Raw genomic sequence first — 14,693 nt, 5'->3', positions numbered from 1 at the left:
CAGAAGTCGTCCATTCGGCCCATTGAGTCTGCTCGGCCATTTTATCATGAGCTGATCCATTCTCCCATTTAGTTCCACTCCCCCGCCTTCTCACCATAACCTTTGATGCCCTGGCTACTCAGATACCTATCAATCTCTGCCTTAAATACACCCAATGACTTGGCCTCCACTGCTGCCCATGGTAACATATTCCATAGATTCACCACCCTCTCTGACTAAAAAAATTTCTTTGCATTTCTGTTTTGAATGGGCGCCCTTCAATCCTTAAGTCATACCCTCTCGTACTAGAAAGTCTGGTGTAGTCTGGTGCTCATTTCCCAGTGATTCTCATGGTCCGAAGGGCAGATAAAACAAAAGGACTTTGAACCTAATAGATTTGTGTAATCTGGTGCTCATTTCCCAGTGATTCTCATGTTCCGAAAGGTAGATAGCTTGACTGATTTCCTCTGCGTAAAGCTTTTTAAATCTTTTTATTGAATTAGTAAATAAAAGGTAAACCATATAGGCACTAATACACTGTTGCAATATAACATTATAAGAAATATTAATACACAAAAAAAATTAGTACAAACAGTGCAGTTTAGATATAAAATAACAAGGTAATATAATAGTATACTAATTTTCATACATATCAATAAGGAAAGGAAGAAAAAAAAAACCCAAAAAAACCCCCCCAAAAAAACCCACCGTGCAACTAATCTAAAAAGCAAAGCAAAGCAATGGGCTAGCTAGGAATCAAGTAGAGTTAAACAACTTAAAACAATCACGTCCTCAAACCCGACCTCCATTAAAAACAGTTAAAAAGCAAGAAGGGAATGTAAATATGGACCGAGAGAGAGAGAAAAAAAAATTACATTAAATGAAAATGTTGAATAAAAGATCTCCAGGTCTGCTCAAATTTAGCTGAAGAATCATAAAGATTACTTCTAATCTTCTCCAAATTTAAACATAGTATCGTCTGGGAAAACCAAAAGAAATCCTCTGCGTAAAGCTGATGTGTCATTTCCAGGGTTGTGCCACTCTGCCAATCCACTACAATTTCTTGCATTGTTCCATCTACTGATTTACTAATGAGTGGCAGAACTAGCCTCAACTTAACAGAAGTGCTATGTTAACCAGGACTACAGATGAACCGTTAATTTTGTTTACATTTCTTTTAAGTTTGGCATATGTGTCTAAATGGGTATATGCAAGAGAAAATTGTCAGGCGGTAATGAAAGTAGGCAATTGTGAGTGAGCAGCTCATTTTACAGTGTTGTATATCCATCCAATTATTTATTTTACTGTAAAATGGCTGCACATTTTTATCACCCTTTTTGTGCTATTGCCCATGATTAACTGCACCTGGCATGGGAACATCTGTATACAGCTGTATGAATCAACTTGTATTAGAAACATAGAAATCCTACAGCACAATACAGGCCCTTTGGCCCACAAAGCTGTGCTGAACATGTACTTACTTTAGAAATTACCTCGGGTTATCCATAGCCCTCTATTTTTCTAAGCTTCATGTACCTATCCAGGAGCCTCTTAAAAGACCGTATTGTATCCACCTCCCCCAACGTTGCCAGCAGCCCATTTCACGCACTCACCACTTTCTGCATAAAAAAAACTTCCCTGACATCTCCTCTGTACCTACTTCCAACCACCTTAAAACTGTGCCCTCTTGTGTTAGCCATTTCAGCCCTGGGAAAAAGCCTCTGACTATCCACATGATCAATGCCTCTCATTATCTTATACACCTTTTATTTTACATCTGAAATACTAAATCTTCTTATACATATGCTGCTTGAACTGTGGAGTTATACCTCTATGTGTAAAATTTTTCTTTTACTGTCATTTGGAAGAGTAATTGTTGATTATGTAAACAAATTCGTGAGCTACTACTAAGTGCAGCAGAATTCACCAATGAATAAATTATCAGTTAATAGGCAATAGTGCTTGAAGAATATCTTTTCGTCATTACATTGTGAGAACTGCCTCCTTTCTGACAAGAGTTATGGAAACATTACACTTGTGTAAACAACACACACAAAATAGTGCGAACAGAAAGTTAGATGTCCTATTAGAAATACAGCAAACAATATTTTCGCTGTTCTGTAGGATTTTGATGGTGACCTGAGTTGAAATATGTAGAGTTTACACTATTTCATACTACTTCTAAAATTATGTATTCCTGTATATGAGTCTGTATTTACTTCCCAAGCACTTACGGGAACCACACACAAATGAAATATAATTAGTTTTATTTCTGAAAAGGGATTCCCATTCCCAATGAGGATTCAAACATAACAATATGTTCAGCACTGTGTGAAAGGCTTAGGCACATGTATATAGCTGGGCAGCAGTACAGTGCAATACATAAAATTACTACAGTACTGTGCAAAAGTCTTAGCCACCCCAGCTATATCTGTATATGTGCCTGAGACTTTGCACAGTACTGTATTTCTGAAGTACCTTCAGACAAACAAAAACAGAACTTTGTAAACGTGTTATCAAATCTGTTTTACGCTGAGCTTCATACATGGAGGATAATGTAGGTGACCAGATATTAAAGGAAGAGGTAAAAGCCAAGAGTCAGAGAGGTTTAAGGTTTAAGTTAGAATTCCAGACTGTAGGTTCTCAACTGCTGAAGATATAACCTCTAATGATGCAACAATTCAAATAGGGAACATATAAGGCAATAGAAGGTACAGGTATTTGGAAATGCAAACAACAGGAATTCTGCAGATGCTGGAAATCCAAGCAACACACATCAAAGTTGCTGGTGAACGCAGCAGGCCAGGCAGCATCTCTAGGAAGAGGTACAGTTGACGTTTCAGGCCGAGACCCTTCGTCAGGACTAACTGAAGGAAGAGTGAGTAAGAGATTTGAAAGTTGGAGGGGGAGGGGGAGATGCAAAATGATAGGAGAAGACAGGAGGGGGAGGGATGGAGCCAAGAGCTGGACAGGTGATAGGCAAAAGGGGATACGAGAGGATCATGGGACAGGAGGTCCGGGAAGAAAGACGGTGGGGGGGGGGGACCCAGAGGATGGGCAAGGGGTATATTCAGAGGGACAGAGGGAGAAAAAGGAGAGTGAGAAAAAGAATGTGTGGATAAAAATAAATAACAGATGGGGTACGAGGTGGAGGTGGGGCATTAGCGGAAGTTAGAGAAGTCGATGTTCATGCCATCAGGTTGGAGGCTACCCAGACGGAATATAAGGTGTTGTTCCTCCAACCTGAGTGTGGCTTCATCTTTACAGTAGAGGAGGCCGTGGATAGACATGTCAGAATGGGAATGGGATGTGGAATTAAAATGTGTGGCCACTGGGAGATCCTGCTTTATCTGGTGGACAGAGCGTAGGTGTTCAGCAAAGCGGTCTCCCAGTCTGCGCCGGGTCTCGCCAATATATAGAAGGCCACATCGGGAGCACCGGACGCAGTATATCACCCCAGCCGACTCACAGGTGAAGTGTTGCCTCACCTGGAAGGACTGTTTGGGGCCCTGAATGGTGGTAAGGGAGGAAGTCCCTTATATTGTCCCTTATATATTGGCGAGACCCGACGCAGACTGGGAGACTGCTTTGCTGAACACCTACGCTCTGTCTGCCAGAGAAAGCAGGATCTCCCAGTGGCCACACATTTTAATGCCACATCCCATTCCCATTCTGACATGTCTATCCACAGCCTCCTCTACTGTAAAGATGAAGCCACACTCAGGTTGGAGGAACAACACCTTATATTCCGTCTGGGTAGCCTCCAACCTGATGGTATGAACATCGATTTCTCTAACTTCCGCTAATGCCCCACCTCCCCCTCGTACCCCATCTGTGTTACTTATTTTTATCCACACATTCTTCCTCTCACTCTCCTTTTTCTCCCTCTGTCCCTCTGAATATACCCCTTGCCCATCCTCTGGGTCCCCCGTCCCCCCCCGTCTTTCTTCCCGGACCTCCTGTCCCATGATCCTCTCGTATCCCTTTTGCCAATCACCTGTCCAGCTCTTGGCTCCATCCCTCCCCCTCCTGTCTTCTCCTATCATTTTGCATCTCCCCCTCCCCCTCCAGCTTTCAAATCCCTTACTCACTCTTCCTTCAGTTAGTCCTGACGAAGGGTCTCGGCCTGAAACGTCGACTGTACCTCTTCCTAGAGATGCTGCCTGGCCTGCTGCGTTCACCAGCATTTTGTGTGTGTTGCAGGTATTTGGAAGCTTGAGGAATAAAGGAAGGCAAGGCCAGGTGGGGAGCAGAAAATAAGCTGAAGGTTGACATTTCTGCGTTAGGTGGTATGGTGCAGATCAGCACACACTGCAGTGATGGGTGAACAAGCTGCTGCAAACTATGAAATGTGGACCTGTTTTGTGGTTGAGCTCGTTTTTATAAACGGTGAAGGAACAGGAGGCTGATAAAGGAACTGACAGGAGACCAGGAACTAGGCAGCCTCTTTGACTGACTTTCTGCTGAATGTGATTGTTGCCCCCCTCTTGCAGATTCTGTTGCAGAATATGAGGAGCTCCTACACTGGTTCCAAGTACACACAGAAGGGTACAAGAATGTAAAGATTGTTGACCTGACAACGTCGTGGAAGAGTGGCCTGGCATTGTGTGCACTCATTCATCATTTTCGCCCCGACCTTATGTGAGTTGCAATAAATTACTATTAGAGTCATGGAAAAGGACGGCAAAGAAACAGGCCCTTCCATCCATCTAGTCTGTGCCAAACCATTTAAACTGCACTGGAAAGGGTACAGAGGAGATTTACCAGGATGCTGCCTGGTTTAGAGTATGCATTATGATCAGAGATTAAGGCAGCTAGGGCTTTACTCTTTGGAGAGAAGGAGGATGAGAGGAGACATGATAGAGGTGTACAAGATAATAAGAGGAATAGATAGAATAGATAGCCAGGGCACCACTGCTCAATACAAGAGGACATGACTTAAGGTAAAGCGTGGGAAGTTCAAGGGGGATATTAGAGGAAGGTTTTTTACTCAGAGAGTGGTTCGTGCATGGAATGCACTGCCTGAGTCAGTGGTGGAGGCAGATACACTCGTGAAGTTTAAGAGACTACTAGACAGGTATATGGAGGAACTTAAGGTGGGCGGGGGGTTATATGGGAGGCAGGGTTTGAGGGTCGGCACAACGTTGTGGGCCAAAGGGCCTGTACTGTACTGTGCTGTACTATTCTATGCTCTGTGTACTGCTATTAACCTGTGCCAAGACCATACCCCTACCATTCATTATTCGTAATAAAGATAGTCTGTTCTCGGGAGTATAATGGACTGATGTCTGAAACATGAGTTCACAGCCAGCAAATAATAAATTGTGATAACAATTATTCCTTAATCTACATCACTAAACAGGTTAATTAGTCTTCTTCTATTTCCGGCTGTTTAGATGCATCTAGGCGTATTATAGCCCTCCGCAGGATGTATAATTAATTATAGAACTTCAGGGAACTCAAATTCTCAAATACAACCTAGTCTCACATATAAACTGAATAATAGACTCTTCAATCAGATGTTGATTCTCTTGATGGCCAAACAAAGATTTAATAGAAAACCAAAATAAATTTAAGCCAGATAGTCTCTTGAACAACATGCTTCTTTTAATTTTGTATCGATTACAGCTCAGCAAAACATGCTGGACTGTCTCTGGACTACCACAGTCACATAATCCGGTAGGATGTTTTCCTATTATCTTTAAATAATAGTTTAGTCCACAATGCCCCAGCCTAAGTCTTGTAAATTTCACCATATCTCTACGACTTAAAAGGTAACAGTCTGAGATCTTTTTAATTAGTGGGTGACTAGAAAAATAATGCCTGCCCCTTAATTCATTTTTCTAATCCTCCTGCCACTTCTTCTCTATACCTTTTTTAATCCTACTTCTCAATTCTGCTCTGCCTAGGGGAACTCTAATTTCTATTTGCCTGCTCTGCAAGGAAGACTTTGCAATGCCATCCACAATCTCATTTCCCTCCACCCCAGCATGCCCAGGTGTCCATGAAAATCTAACTTCACAACCCATCTTCCCTACTCTAAACAACACTAAGAGAATCTCAATAACTATGTCGGGACAAGCTTTTGATTTATTCCCTTTAATAGACTCTAAGGCAGCAGCAGAATCTGAACAGATGATAACCCTACGTGGTCGAGAGTCTTCTATCCACCATAAGGCCCAGAGGATTGCTAATAATTCAGTTGCAAAGACAGAAACACCATCTGAAACCCGGTGACCAATCTTAACTCCAAGTTGAGATACATACATCCCAAATCCTGTCCTACTGCTCACTGGGTCCACTGAGCCATCAGTAAAAATCTTCAGATAAGATCCCCATTTATTATTTAAATATTCATTTGTGATCAACACTGATGAAATTGCACTGCTTCCTTTAAGCTGAAAAAGGAGGAACAGGTCTACTTCTGGTTCTGGAAAGAGCCAAAAAGGGACGGGTGGCAAACAAATTTGGTCATCTATGTCTTCCTCAGTCAGTTTCAATTTCACAGCCCAGTTATTAAACAAATCTAAAAATGGTTATCTTTTAATTTTACTTTGGTGCCCCGACTTCCCCTGCAAAAGATTCTTTGATGGACAGCTGTGATTGAATCCATTTAGTTTTGCCCAATACTGCAGGCCCAACTGAATTCGTCTTAAATACAGAGGCACTTCTCCCATCTCCACACATGATGCCAGGACTGATGTTGTTCTAGAAGCTCCACAACAGAGTCTAAGTGCTTTGGACTGCACAGTGTCTAGTTTTCCAAGCACTGCCGTAGCAGCGGAACCATAAGCAATACAACCATAATCTATAACTGATCTAATCATAGCTAGATGTATTAAGTACATAGTTTCCCACCCTGCTCCCCAGTGGCATCCAGCAATACTTCTCATAACATTTAAAACTTTCTCACACTTTCCAATTGTTTTATCTATATGAACCCTCCAACTAAGTCTTTCATCAAACCAGACACCTAAAAACTTGAATACCTTGACTCTTTCTCGTGGAGAATCACAATTCACAATCAGGAATCTTTCTTCTAAAGCCAAAAATCATGTATTTGGACTTAGAAGCAGAAATCCTGAAACCTCATTTATTAGCCCAGTTTTCAACTGATCTTAAAGCCTTTTGTACCTGCCTTAATATATACTTGATGTTTCTTCCTCTTTTCCAGGTTGCACCATCATCTGCAAACAATGATTTGCCAAATCCTGTCCCTACCTGATCAAAGATCATTTATCATGACATTAAAAAGAACTGGACTAATGACACTTCCTTGAGGGGTACCATTACCTATTTTAACTGACTTGGAGCTTGTTCCACCTATTCTTACTTGAATTGTCCTTTCCTTAAGGAAATCTTTGATCCAATTAAACATTCTACCTCTAATCACAGAGTTTAATTAATAAGCCATCCTTCCATAGTGAGTCATATGCTCTTTCAATATCTAGAAATACACTTACCATTACTTCTCTATTTTGAAATGCTTTTTTAATATCATGATCTAAAAGGGCAACAGATTCCATTGTTGATCTTCCAGTTCTAAAACCATTTTGATAGGCAGCAAAATGTCCCTTATTTTCCAAAAAATAAACAAGTCTGTTGGTGACCATTCGTTCCATAGTTTTACAAAGCACTGACGTTAAAGCTATAGGCTGATACGAACTAGGACTAAACGCATCCTTACCTGGCTTTAAAACTGGAACTACCACCGCTTGCTTCCATTCTACTGGTAATTTTCCTTCTTTCCACACTGAATTAAACAATGCTAGAATTTCTATTAATACAGAGTCATCTAAATGCTTAAGCAATTCATAACACAGTCCATCCCTACCAGAAGTGCTTGAACCTGATTGGACAGCTTCCTGCAGTTCCTGAAGGGAGAAAAACAAATTTATGGAGCTATTATCATCCAAACTCCTGTCCAATTTCCAACTTTCCTTTAACATACAACACACATCAAAGTTGCTGATGAACGCAGCAGGCCAAGCAGCATCTGTAGGAAGAGGTGCAGTCAACGTTTCAGGCCGAGACCCTTCTACAGATGCTGCTTGGCCTGCTGCATTCACCAGCAACTTTGATGTGTGTTGCTTGAATTTCCAGCATCTGCAGAATTCCTGTTTTTTTTTCCTTTAACATAATTTCCTTTCTCAAATCACCGAACTCTCCAGAACTGTGTAACGCTTGGAACACCTCTACAAGCACATCAGCCTTTTCCTTATTGGTTACAGCTTCAATATCTCCTTCCAGCAAAGTTGGGATAGATGGTTTCCAATATATCCCTGACATTCTGTGAATAATCGTCCATAGCAGTTTTATAGGTGTCTCAGGGCCCAGGGTGCCACAAAATCTTCTCCAACTATCCCTCTTTGCATTTTTAATTACTTTCCTTGCTACTGCTTTTTCCTTTTTATACTCCATGACATTATACTTTATACTTTATTGTCGCCAAACAATTGATACTAGAACGTACAATCATCATAGCGATATTTGATTCTGCACTTCCCGCTCCCTGGATTACAAATCGATAGTAAATATTAAAAATTTAAATTATAAATCATAAATAGAAAGTAGAAAAATGGAAAGTAAGGTAGTGCAAAAAAACCGAGATGCAGGTCTGGATATTTGAAGGGTACGGCCCAGATCCAGGTCAGGATCCGTTCAGCAGTCTTATCACAGTCTTATCTAACACTGGGTACTTAATTTCCTTTAAGCTCTGTTTCTGTTTCTTACTGCTATATCACAATTTTTATTCCACCACGGAACTAATGCTCAAGCCTTAGGTACATTCGATAGCGGAATAGTCAACTGAGCAACTTTATGAATTATAAAACAGAGGGATGCATTCCAATCGTCTACGGAGCCCTCGCTGTTAATCTCTTCTATTATATCCACAGCTTTCTCCTGGTACTCATCCCAATGGGCCAAAGAAAAATTATACCTAGCAGACCTCTCCTCAACTTCTACTATCAAATTTCTACCAAATCTACATAATATAGGATAGTGATCACTCCCTAGTGTGTATCTGTCCATAACATCCCATTCCCCAAACCTAGCTAAGTTTGAGGAAGTGATAGATATGTCTAAGTGACTACAAGTATTCTTTACAATATTAAATCTTGTAGGCCTTCCGTCATTTAGCAGTACCATGTTGTATTTATCTAGAAACTTCTCTATTACCGCTCCATTACTATCTTTACTTTCACTATCCCATATAGGATTATGGGCATTGAAATCTCCAACCCAGATTACTGGGGATCTTACCTTATTCAAAATTTCATTCAAATCTGATAACATCATATTACCTGGATTATAAAAGTTAATCAAAGTTATTTGACCATGAGAGCTCCAAACCTCCACAGCCACAATTTCAAGGTTAGATTTAAGATCAAGTCTTCTAAACTGGAGTCCTGTTTTTATGAAAATTGCACACCCTCCACCAGATTTACCTGTTCTGTCAGCTCTCAAACTATCATATCCAGGGATCACAAAATCTAAATGAGGGTTTAACCATGTCTCCTGTATACAGATCAAATCAGGCTTGTCTTTAAAAGTTCCAACAAATCTTTTTAATTCTTGACCATTTGCAGATAAACTTCTTGCATTCCATTGTAATATTAAAAACATCCAAATACTAATTATTGGCCTCTTCATCCACATAAAGCTCCTCTGTACTCTTTGATCCCAACAACTGGAAAGTATTCAGTGATTGTTTGTCTGTCAGATACTCATGTAATTTTTCTGGCGAAATCCGTTTTATATCAAAGAATCTCTCTGCAGCTCCAACAACTACTTTTATCATATCCGACCTCTTGGCTGTAGTTTTATCCTCGACCAGTACATCAACAACAAACGCCAAAAAAGACTCTTTAGTCATCAACAACATGCCTGAAGGAACCATAGTTGGAGAACTCGGAATGAACTGACTCCCCATCATTCCAATCTTTTCTTTACTAATCCTTTGCTCTCTATCAACTTTCTTTACTGCTTCAGCATATGATATTTTTTGTTGGATACTAACATCCTGAATCTTCTTTGCCTTACTAAAATACTCACATCCTCTGAACGCCGCTATATGGTCCCCTCCACAGCTACTGCGTTTAGGCACCGCTGCCTGACATGCTTTAATATCATGATCCTCTCCACATTTCATACATCTTCTTTTACCTCGACATGAACCAGCAACATGTCCAAATCTCTGGCAATTATAACAGCGTAAGGGAGGCCTAATGTATTCTCTAACTTGGTAAGACATGCACCCAAGATAAACTCTAGTTAGAAGAAAATCACCTGCGAATCCAGAAGAACAGGAGAATCCCAATTACCACCTTCTCTTGATTTTAATCGTTTGGCTTCAATCACTCAACCACCTTTATTTTAATATTGTCCAAAATTTCCTTTTCAGTCATGCCAGAGCAAATACCATACACTACCCCCTTAACTCCCTTCCTTTCTTTCAGAATAACACACTCCACTTTCACAACCAATTTCCCCACCATTTTAGCACTGTTATATTGGTCAATATCTTTGCAACAAATTTTCAGCAATCCATTAGACAAAATCTTGGCCTGGAATCCTCTACCTATTTGGTTCTCTAATGCTGCTGCCACTTTCAAAGGATTAAGGGCTCTAAATCCTCCTTCTCCTTCCTTCTGACCTTTAATTTTATACAGAACTATAAATTTCTCCAATTCACCCATTTTCCTCAATTTGTTGTCCCCCATTACTTCAGGTCTTTCACTTGATGCACCCCTTTTTTGGCTACCCTTACTTCTAGAGTATTCCACAGTCTCCCACCCTCCCCCTTCAATTTCAACCCCCTCCCTCCCTTTTGCAGCCATAGGCTACAAACTAACCCTTTCCAAACTACTAGGCTCCTCCACGCCAAAGTCCCTACCCACTCAATCAACAGCCCCAACTGCCAGTGCCCCTGTGCTCTGGCTCTGGCCCTGGCCCTGGCCCATCAGCAACCCTGTCCTCCAGGTTAATTAGTCATTAATACCACTGCCATTTGTTTATTTGAGCTTGCTGTACACTAATCAGTATGTGTGCCTGCCTTTATTACCTCAGTAAGTGTTTTTCAACAGGTGGCTGAGTGGCAATTTGGAATAAACACAATCTTGAAAGGGAGTGGAATTTCTTGTCTTTGTGTGTACGTTTCTGGGGACATCATTAGGTATCCATAATAAAACAATAGTTACCTATGACCTAGCTGGCCTGTGATCTTGTCCGTGTGATTTTTTTTCCCCATTTGTGTGGGAGTTTTCATGCTTTCAGGACATTCAAAACATCTTACAGCCAGTTGTTAATGAAGCTTGGTTATTGCTGTGTAAACAAGCACATTTTGCAATCCAAAGAATAATGATTGAATGATTTAGCAGCTAAATTGTAAACACAAGAAGTTCTGCAGATGGTGGAGGTCCAGAGAGACCCACACAAAATGCTGGAGGAACTCAGCTGGTCAGGCAGCATCCATGGAAATGAATATGCAGTTGATCTTTCGGTCCAAGACCCTTCTTCGGGACTAGAAAGGAAAGGGGAAGAAGCCAGAATAAGAAGGTGGGGGGAGGGGAAGGAGTACAAACTAGAAGGTGATAAGTGAATCTAGATGAGGGGGAAGTTAGGTGGGTGGGGGGTGATGAAGTGAGAGGCTGGGAGGTGTTAGGAGAAAAGGTAAAGGGCTAAAGAAGAAGGTATCTTATAGGAGAGGAGGGTGGACCGGCACACTAGCATAGTAGTTAGCATAACGCTTTACAGTACAGGTGACCCGAGATCAATTCTCTTTGCTGCCTGAAGGGTGTCTGTACATTCTCCCCATGAATGCTTGGGTTTCTTCCGGTTTCCTTCCACAGTTCAAAGACATACCAATTGGTAGGTTAATTGGTCATTGTAAATTGTCCCATGATTAGGCTAGGATTCAATCAGGGGATTGCTAGGCAACGTGGCTCAACGGGCCGCTGTATCTCAATAAATAAATAATTAAACCATTGGAGAAAGGGAAGGAGGAGCACTGGGGTAGGTGTAGGCAGGTGAGGAGCAGTAGCAAGAGGGGATCCTGCGTAGGGAGTGGAAGAAGAAGGAAGGGACAGAGGTAAAATTACCAGAAGTTAGAGTTAGAGAAATTGATGTTCATACCATGAGGTTGGAGCCTACTCAGATGGAATATGAGGTGTTGCTCCAAGATTGGCCCCATCATGACAGAGGAGGAGGCCATAGAAAGACATGTCCAAATAGGGATTGGAATCTAAATGAATGGCCACTGGGAAATCGTGCTTGTTGCAAATGGAGCAAAGGTGCTCAACAAAGCAGGTCCCTCAATCCTTGTCAGGTCTCACACATGTAGACAAGGCTGCACTGGATACAGTAGGTGACCCTGACAAACTGCAGGTGAAGTATTGCCTCACCTGGAAGGACTGTGCCTGTTGTGTTGGCTAAGGAATAGATATTAAGTGCTCATTTTGGATATCATACAAATAAATAAACAAAAAAGAGCAGGAGCTGGAACCTGCTCACTTCTCTAGCACAGATACACTCTTCAGCCCAGTGAGTCCATGCCTGTTTTAGCCTGTTTTTGTACTGAACTGACTTCCTTGTTTTGCAGTGACTTTGAGAGTTTGAAAGAAGAATCTGTGGCAGAAAACAACCAACTAGCGTTCAACATTGCAGAAAAGGAGTTTGGAATCTCACCGATAATGACAGGGAGAGAGATGGCTATTCTCACTAATCCTGACAAACTCAGCATGATCATGTACCTGACCCAGTTCAATGAATTCTTCAGGAATTTATCCCCAGGTGGGTTTTGTCCAGTGTCTCCTTAACTGCCAAGTTGCACTGCACCTCACAGGTTGCACATAAACTCTCTTATCATTTTCTCTCTCAGAGAAACAAGGCTTTAGGAAAAAGGCAGCAATGACTCTGGCATCTGCAAAGTCAGCACTCATGTTCCTCAATACACTCCGTAAAAATGTGGCCAGCAAACGAAACTCTAAGGTAATTCAAGATGTTACATTTTTGGAGGAATTTTGGCCTACAGGATTCTGATTACACAAGGTCTCTAGGCATGAATCGTTGATTGTTTTGTAGAAATATTATTTTTTATCTTGGACTCATATCATACTCAACCATCCTTTGGATGGAGGCATCAGCTGAAAGAGCATTTACTAAGAAGCAGGGTTCCTGGAAGCTTAGGCTTTTGGGGATGTGATCTTAATGTCTGTCCAATGAACAGGAAGAGTTTGGGCTAATCTGCTACTCCGGTTGTATTTTTCCAGTGACTACAGCCAACAAAATGTAGGAGACTGGAGCAGGGAGGAACCCATTGAGAAACAGCTGATAGAGCTGCTGCCTTTCAGTTTCAATGTCATGGATTCAGTCCTGAGCTCTAGTGCTGTCTCTATGAAGTTTGCATGTTCTTGCTGTGACCATATTGGTTTCCTCCAGTTGCTCCTCCTACATCCCAAAGGTGTTAATGCTTGGTGGGTTAATTAATTACTATAAATATCCATGATTGTGTACATGAGCAAAGAAATGAGGGGAGAAATTTAAAAAAATAGAATCAATGTAGCATTAGACTAAATGTGTGCTTGATGGTTGATGTGGATTGGGTGAGTAAAGGTTCTGTTTATTTCTATAAGCCTTAGATAACTGATCATTCTCCTCCTGAGAATTAGCCTTGTGAACCTCCAATGTCAGTATATCCTTTCTTAAATAATAAGATCAAACCTACGCACAGTAATTTGGCTGTGTCCTCATCAGTACCCCATACAACAGTAACAATGACCATCTGTGGCAGATAAGACCTGCATCCTGTATCAGACTTTCTTTCTCTTTGAGGAAGTAGAGCTACCACCAACCTCACACCACAAGGTTGATGTTTTTGTCAGCTTCTTAACCTTCCTCTTAAGTGCAAACTGTAGCTTCTTTAAAAAAAAAAGTTGCAGTTTCAACCTTCTTTTCTTCCACTAGTGTGTTACAAGATAAAGATTCTGGTAAGGTTTACCTGAATCAGTGAACACTTCAGGTTTAGAAGCAGGGTATCTCATTGGAAAGCTTGACACAGCCTTTCCTCTTATGGATTGACAGTGACCAGGTGCCAGGAAATTCCTCTGGAATTCCATTGTGCATGTGTTTAGTGTCTTGCCTGGATGTAGTATTCTAACTGAAAAAAAATGTACAGTATTTTACCCACGTCCACCTTTGTGTTGTTTTGATCAAATTTTATGCATTATTAGAGGGAAATGGGTGGCGGAGTGGAGATATGTCTATAGCAATGGAGGTGTAAGGCACTCCTTCCCTCTGCTAGCCTGCAGGTCACCCTTAGGCAAGGTGTGGCACTTGCGTAGCCCCCTGATCAGGGTCACGTGAACAGAAGAGATTAAATCATAAAATGAGAATCTGGAGCAACATATGTAGGGGCATTTCTGAGTATTTTTAACAGATAAATGTTTGATACAAGTAACCCAGAATTAGGTTTAAGGAATAAAAGTAGGGAGGTTCAGGGATTTTAGAACATGGGTGCTAGGAAACTGAAGACAGACAACACTAAAAATAGTAAAACTGGAAGGGGCAGATTTTGTGTTTCTGTATTACACAGACAGTTGACTGTCTTCTCCCTGGCTTGGCCCTTGTTAACTAGGGACTTATGACAGTGCACTCTAGCCTGGCCTTCCTCATTCCACACTACATATTCACCATTTCTGTTGTCATCTTATTGA

At 41.3% G+C, this 14,693-nt stretch overlaps 1 protein-coding gene across 3 annotated transcripts in view; it reads left to right on the top strand.

Moving 5' to 3' along the window:
* The window catches only part of LOC134344226 (F-actin-monooxygenase mical1-like), a 129,572-nt gene that overhangs the window by 46,561 nt on the left and 68,318 nt on the right, over nt 1-14,693 (top strand). For all 3 annotated transcript variants that reach the window (XM_063043673.1, XM_063043671.1, XM_063043672.1), the window contains exons 12-14: nt 4,473-4,620; nt 12,581-12,771; nt 12,860-12,969. In XM_063043673.1, coding sequence (XP_062899743.1) covers nt 4,473-4,620; nt 12,581-12,771; nt 12,860-12,969 — 449 coding nt within the window. The remainder of the gene's footprint in view (nt 1-4,472; nt 4,621-12,580; nt 12,772-12,859; nt 12,970-14,693) is intronic.

This window comes from Mobula hypostoma, chromosome 3, assembly GCF_963921235.1.
Source record: "Mobula hypostoma chromosome 3, sMobHyp1.1, whole genome shotgun sequence".
NCBI lineage: Eukaryota > Metazoa > Chordata > Chondrichthyes > Myliobatiformes > Myliobatidae > Mobula > Mobula hypostoma.
The sequence above is the reverse complement of the archived record's forward strand: the minus strand, read 5'-3'. Positions and strand labels throughout refer to the sequence as shown.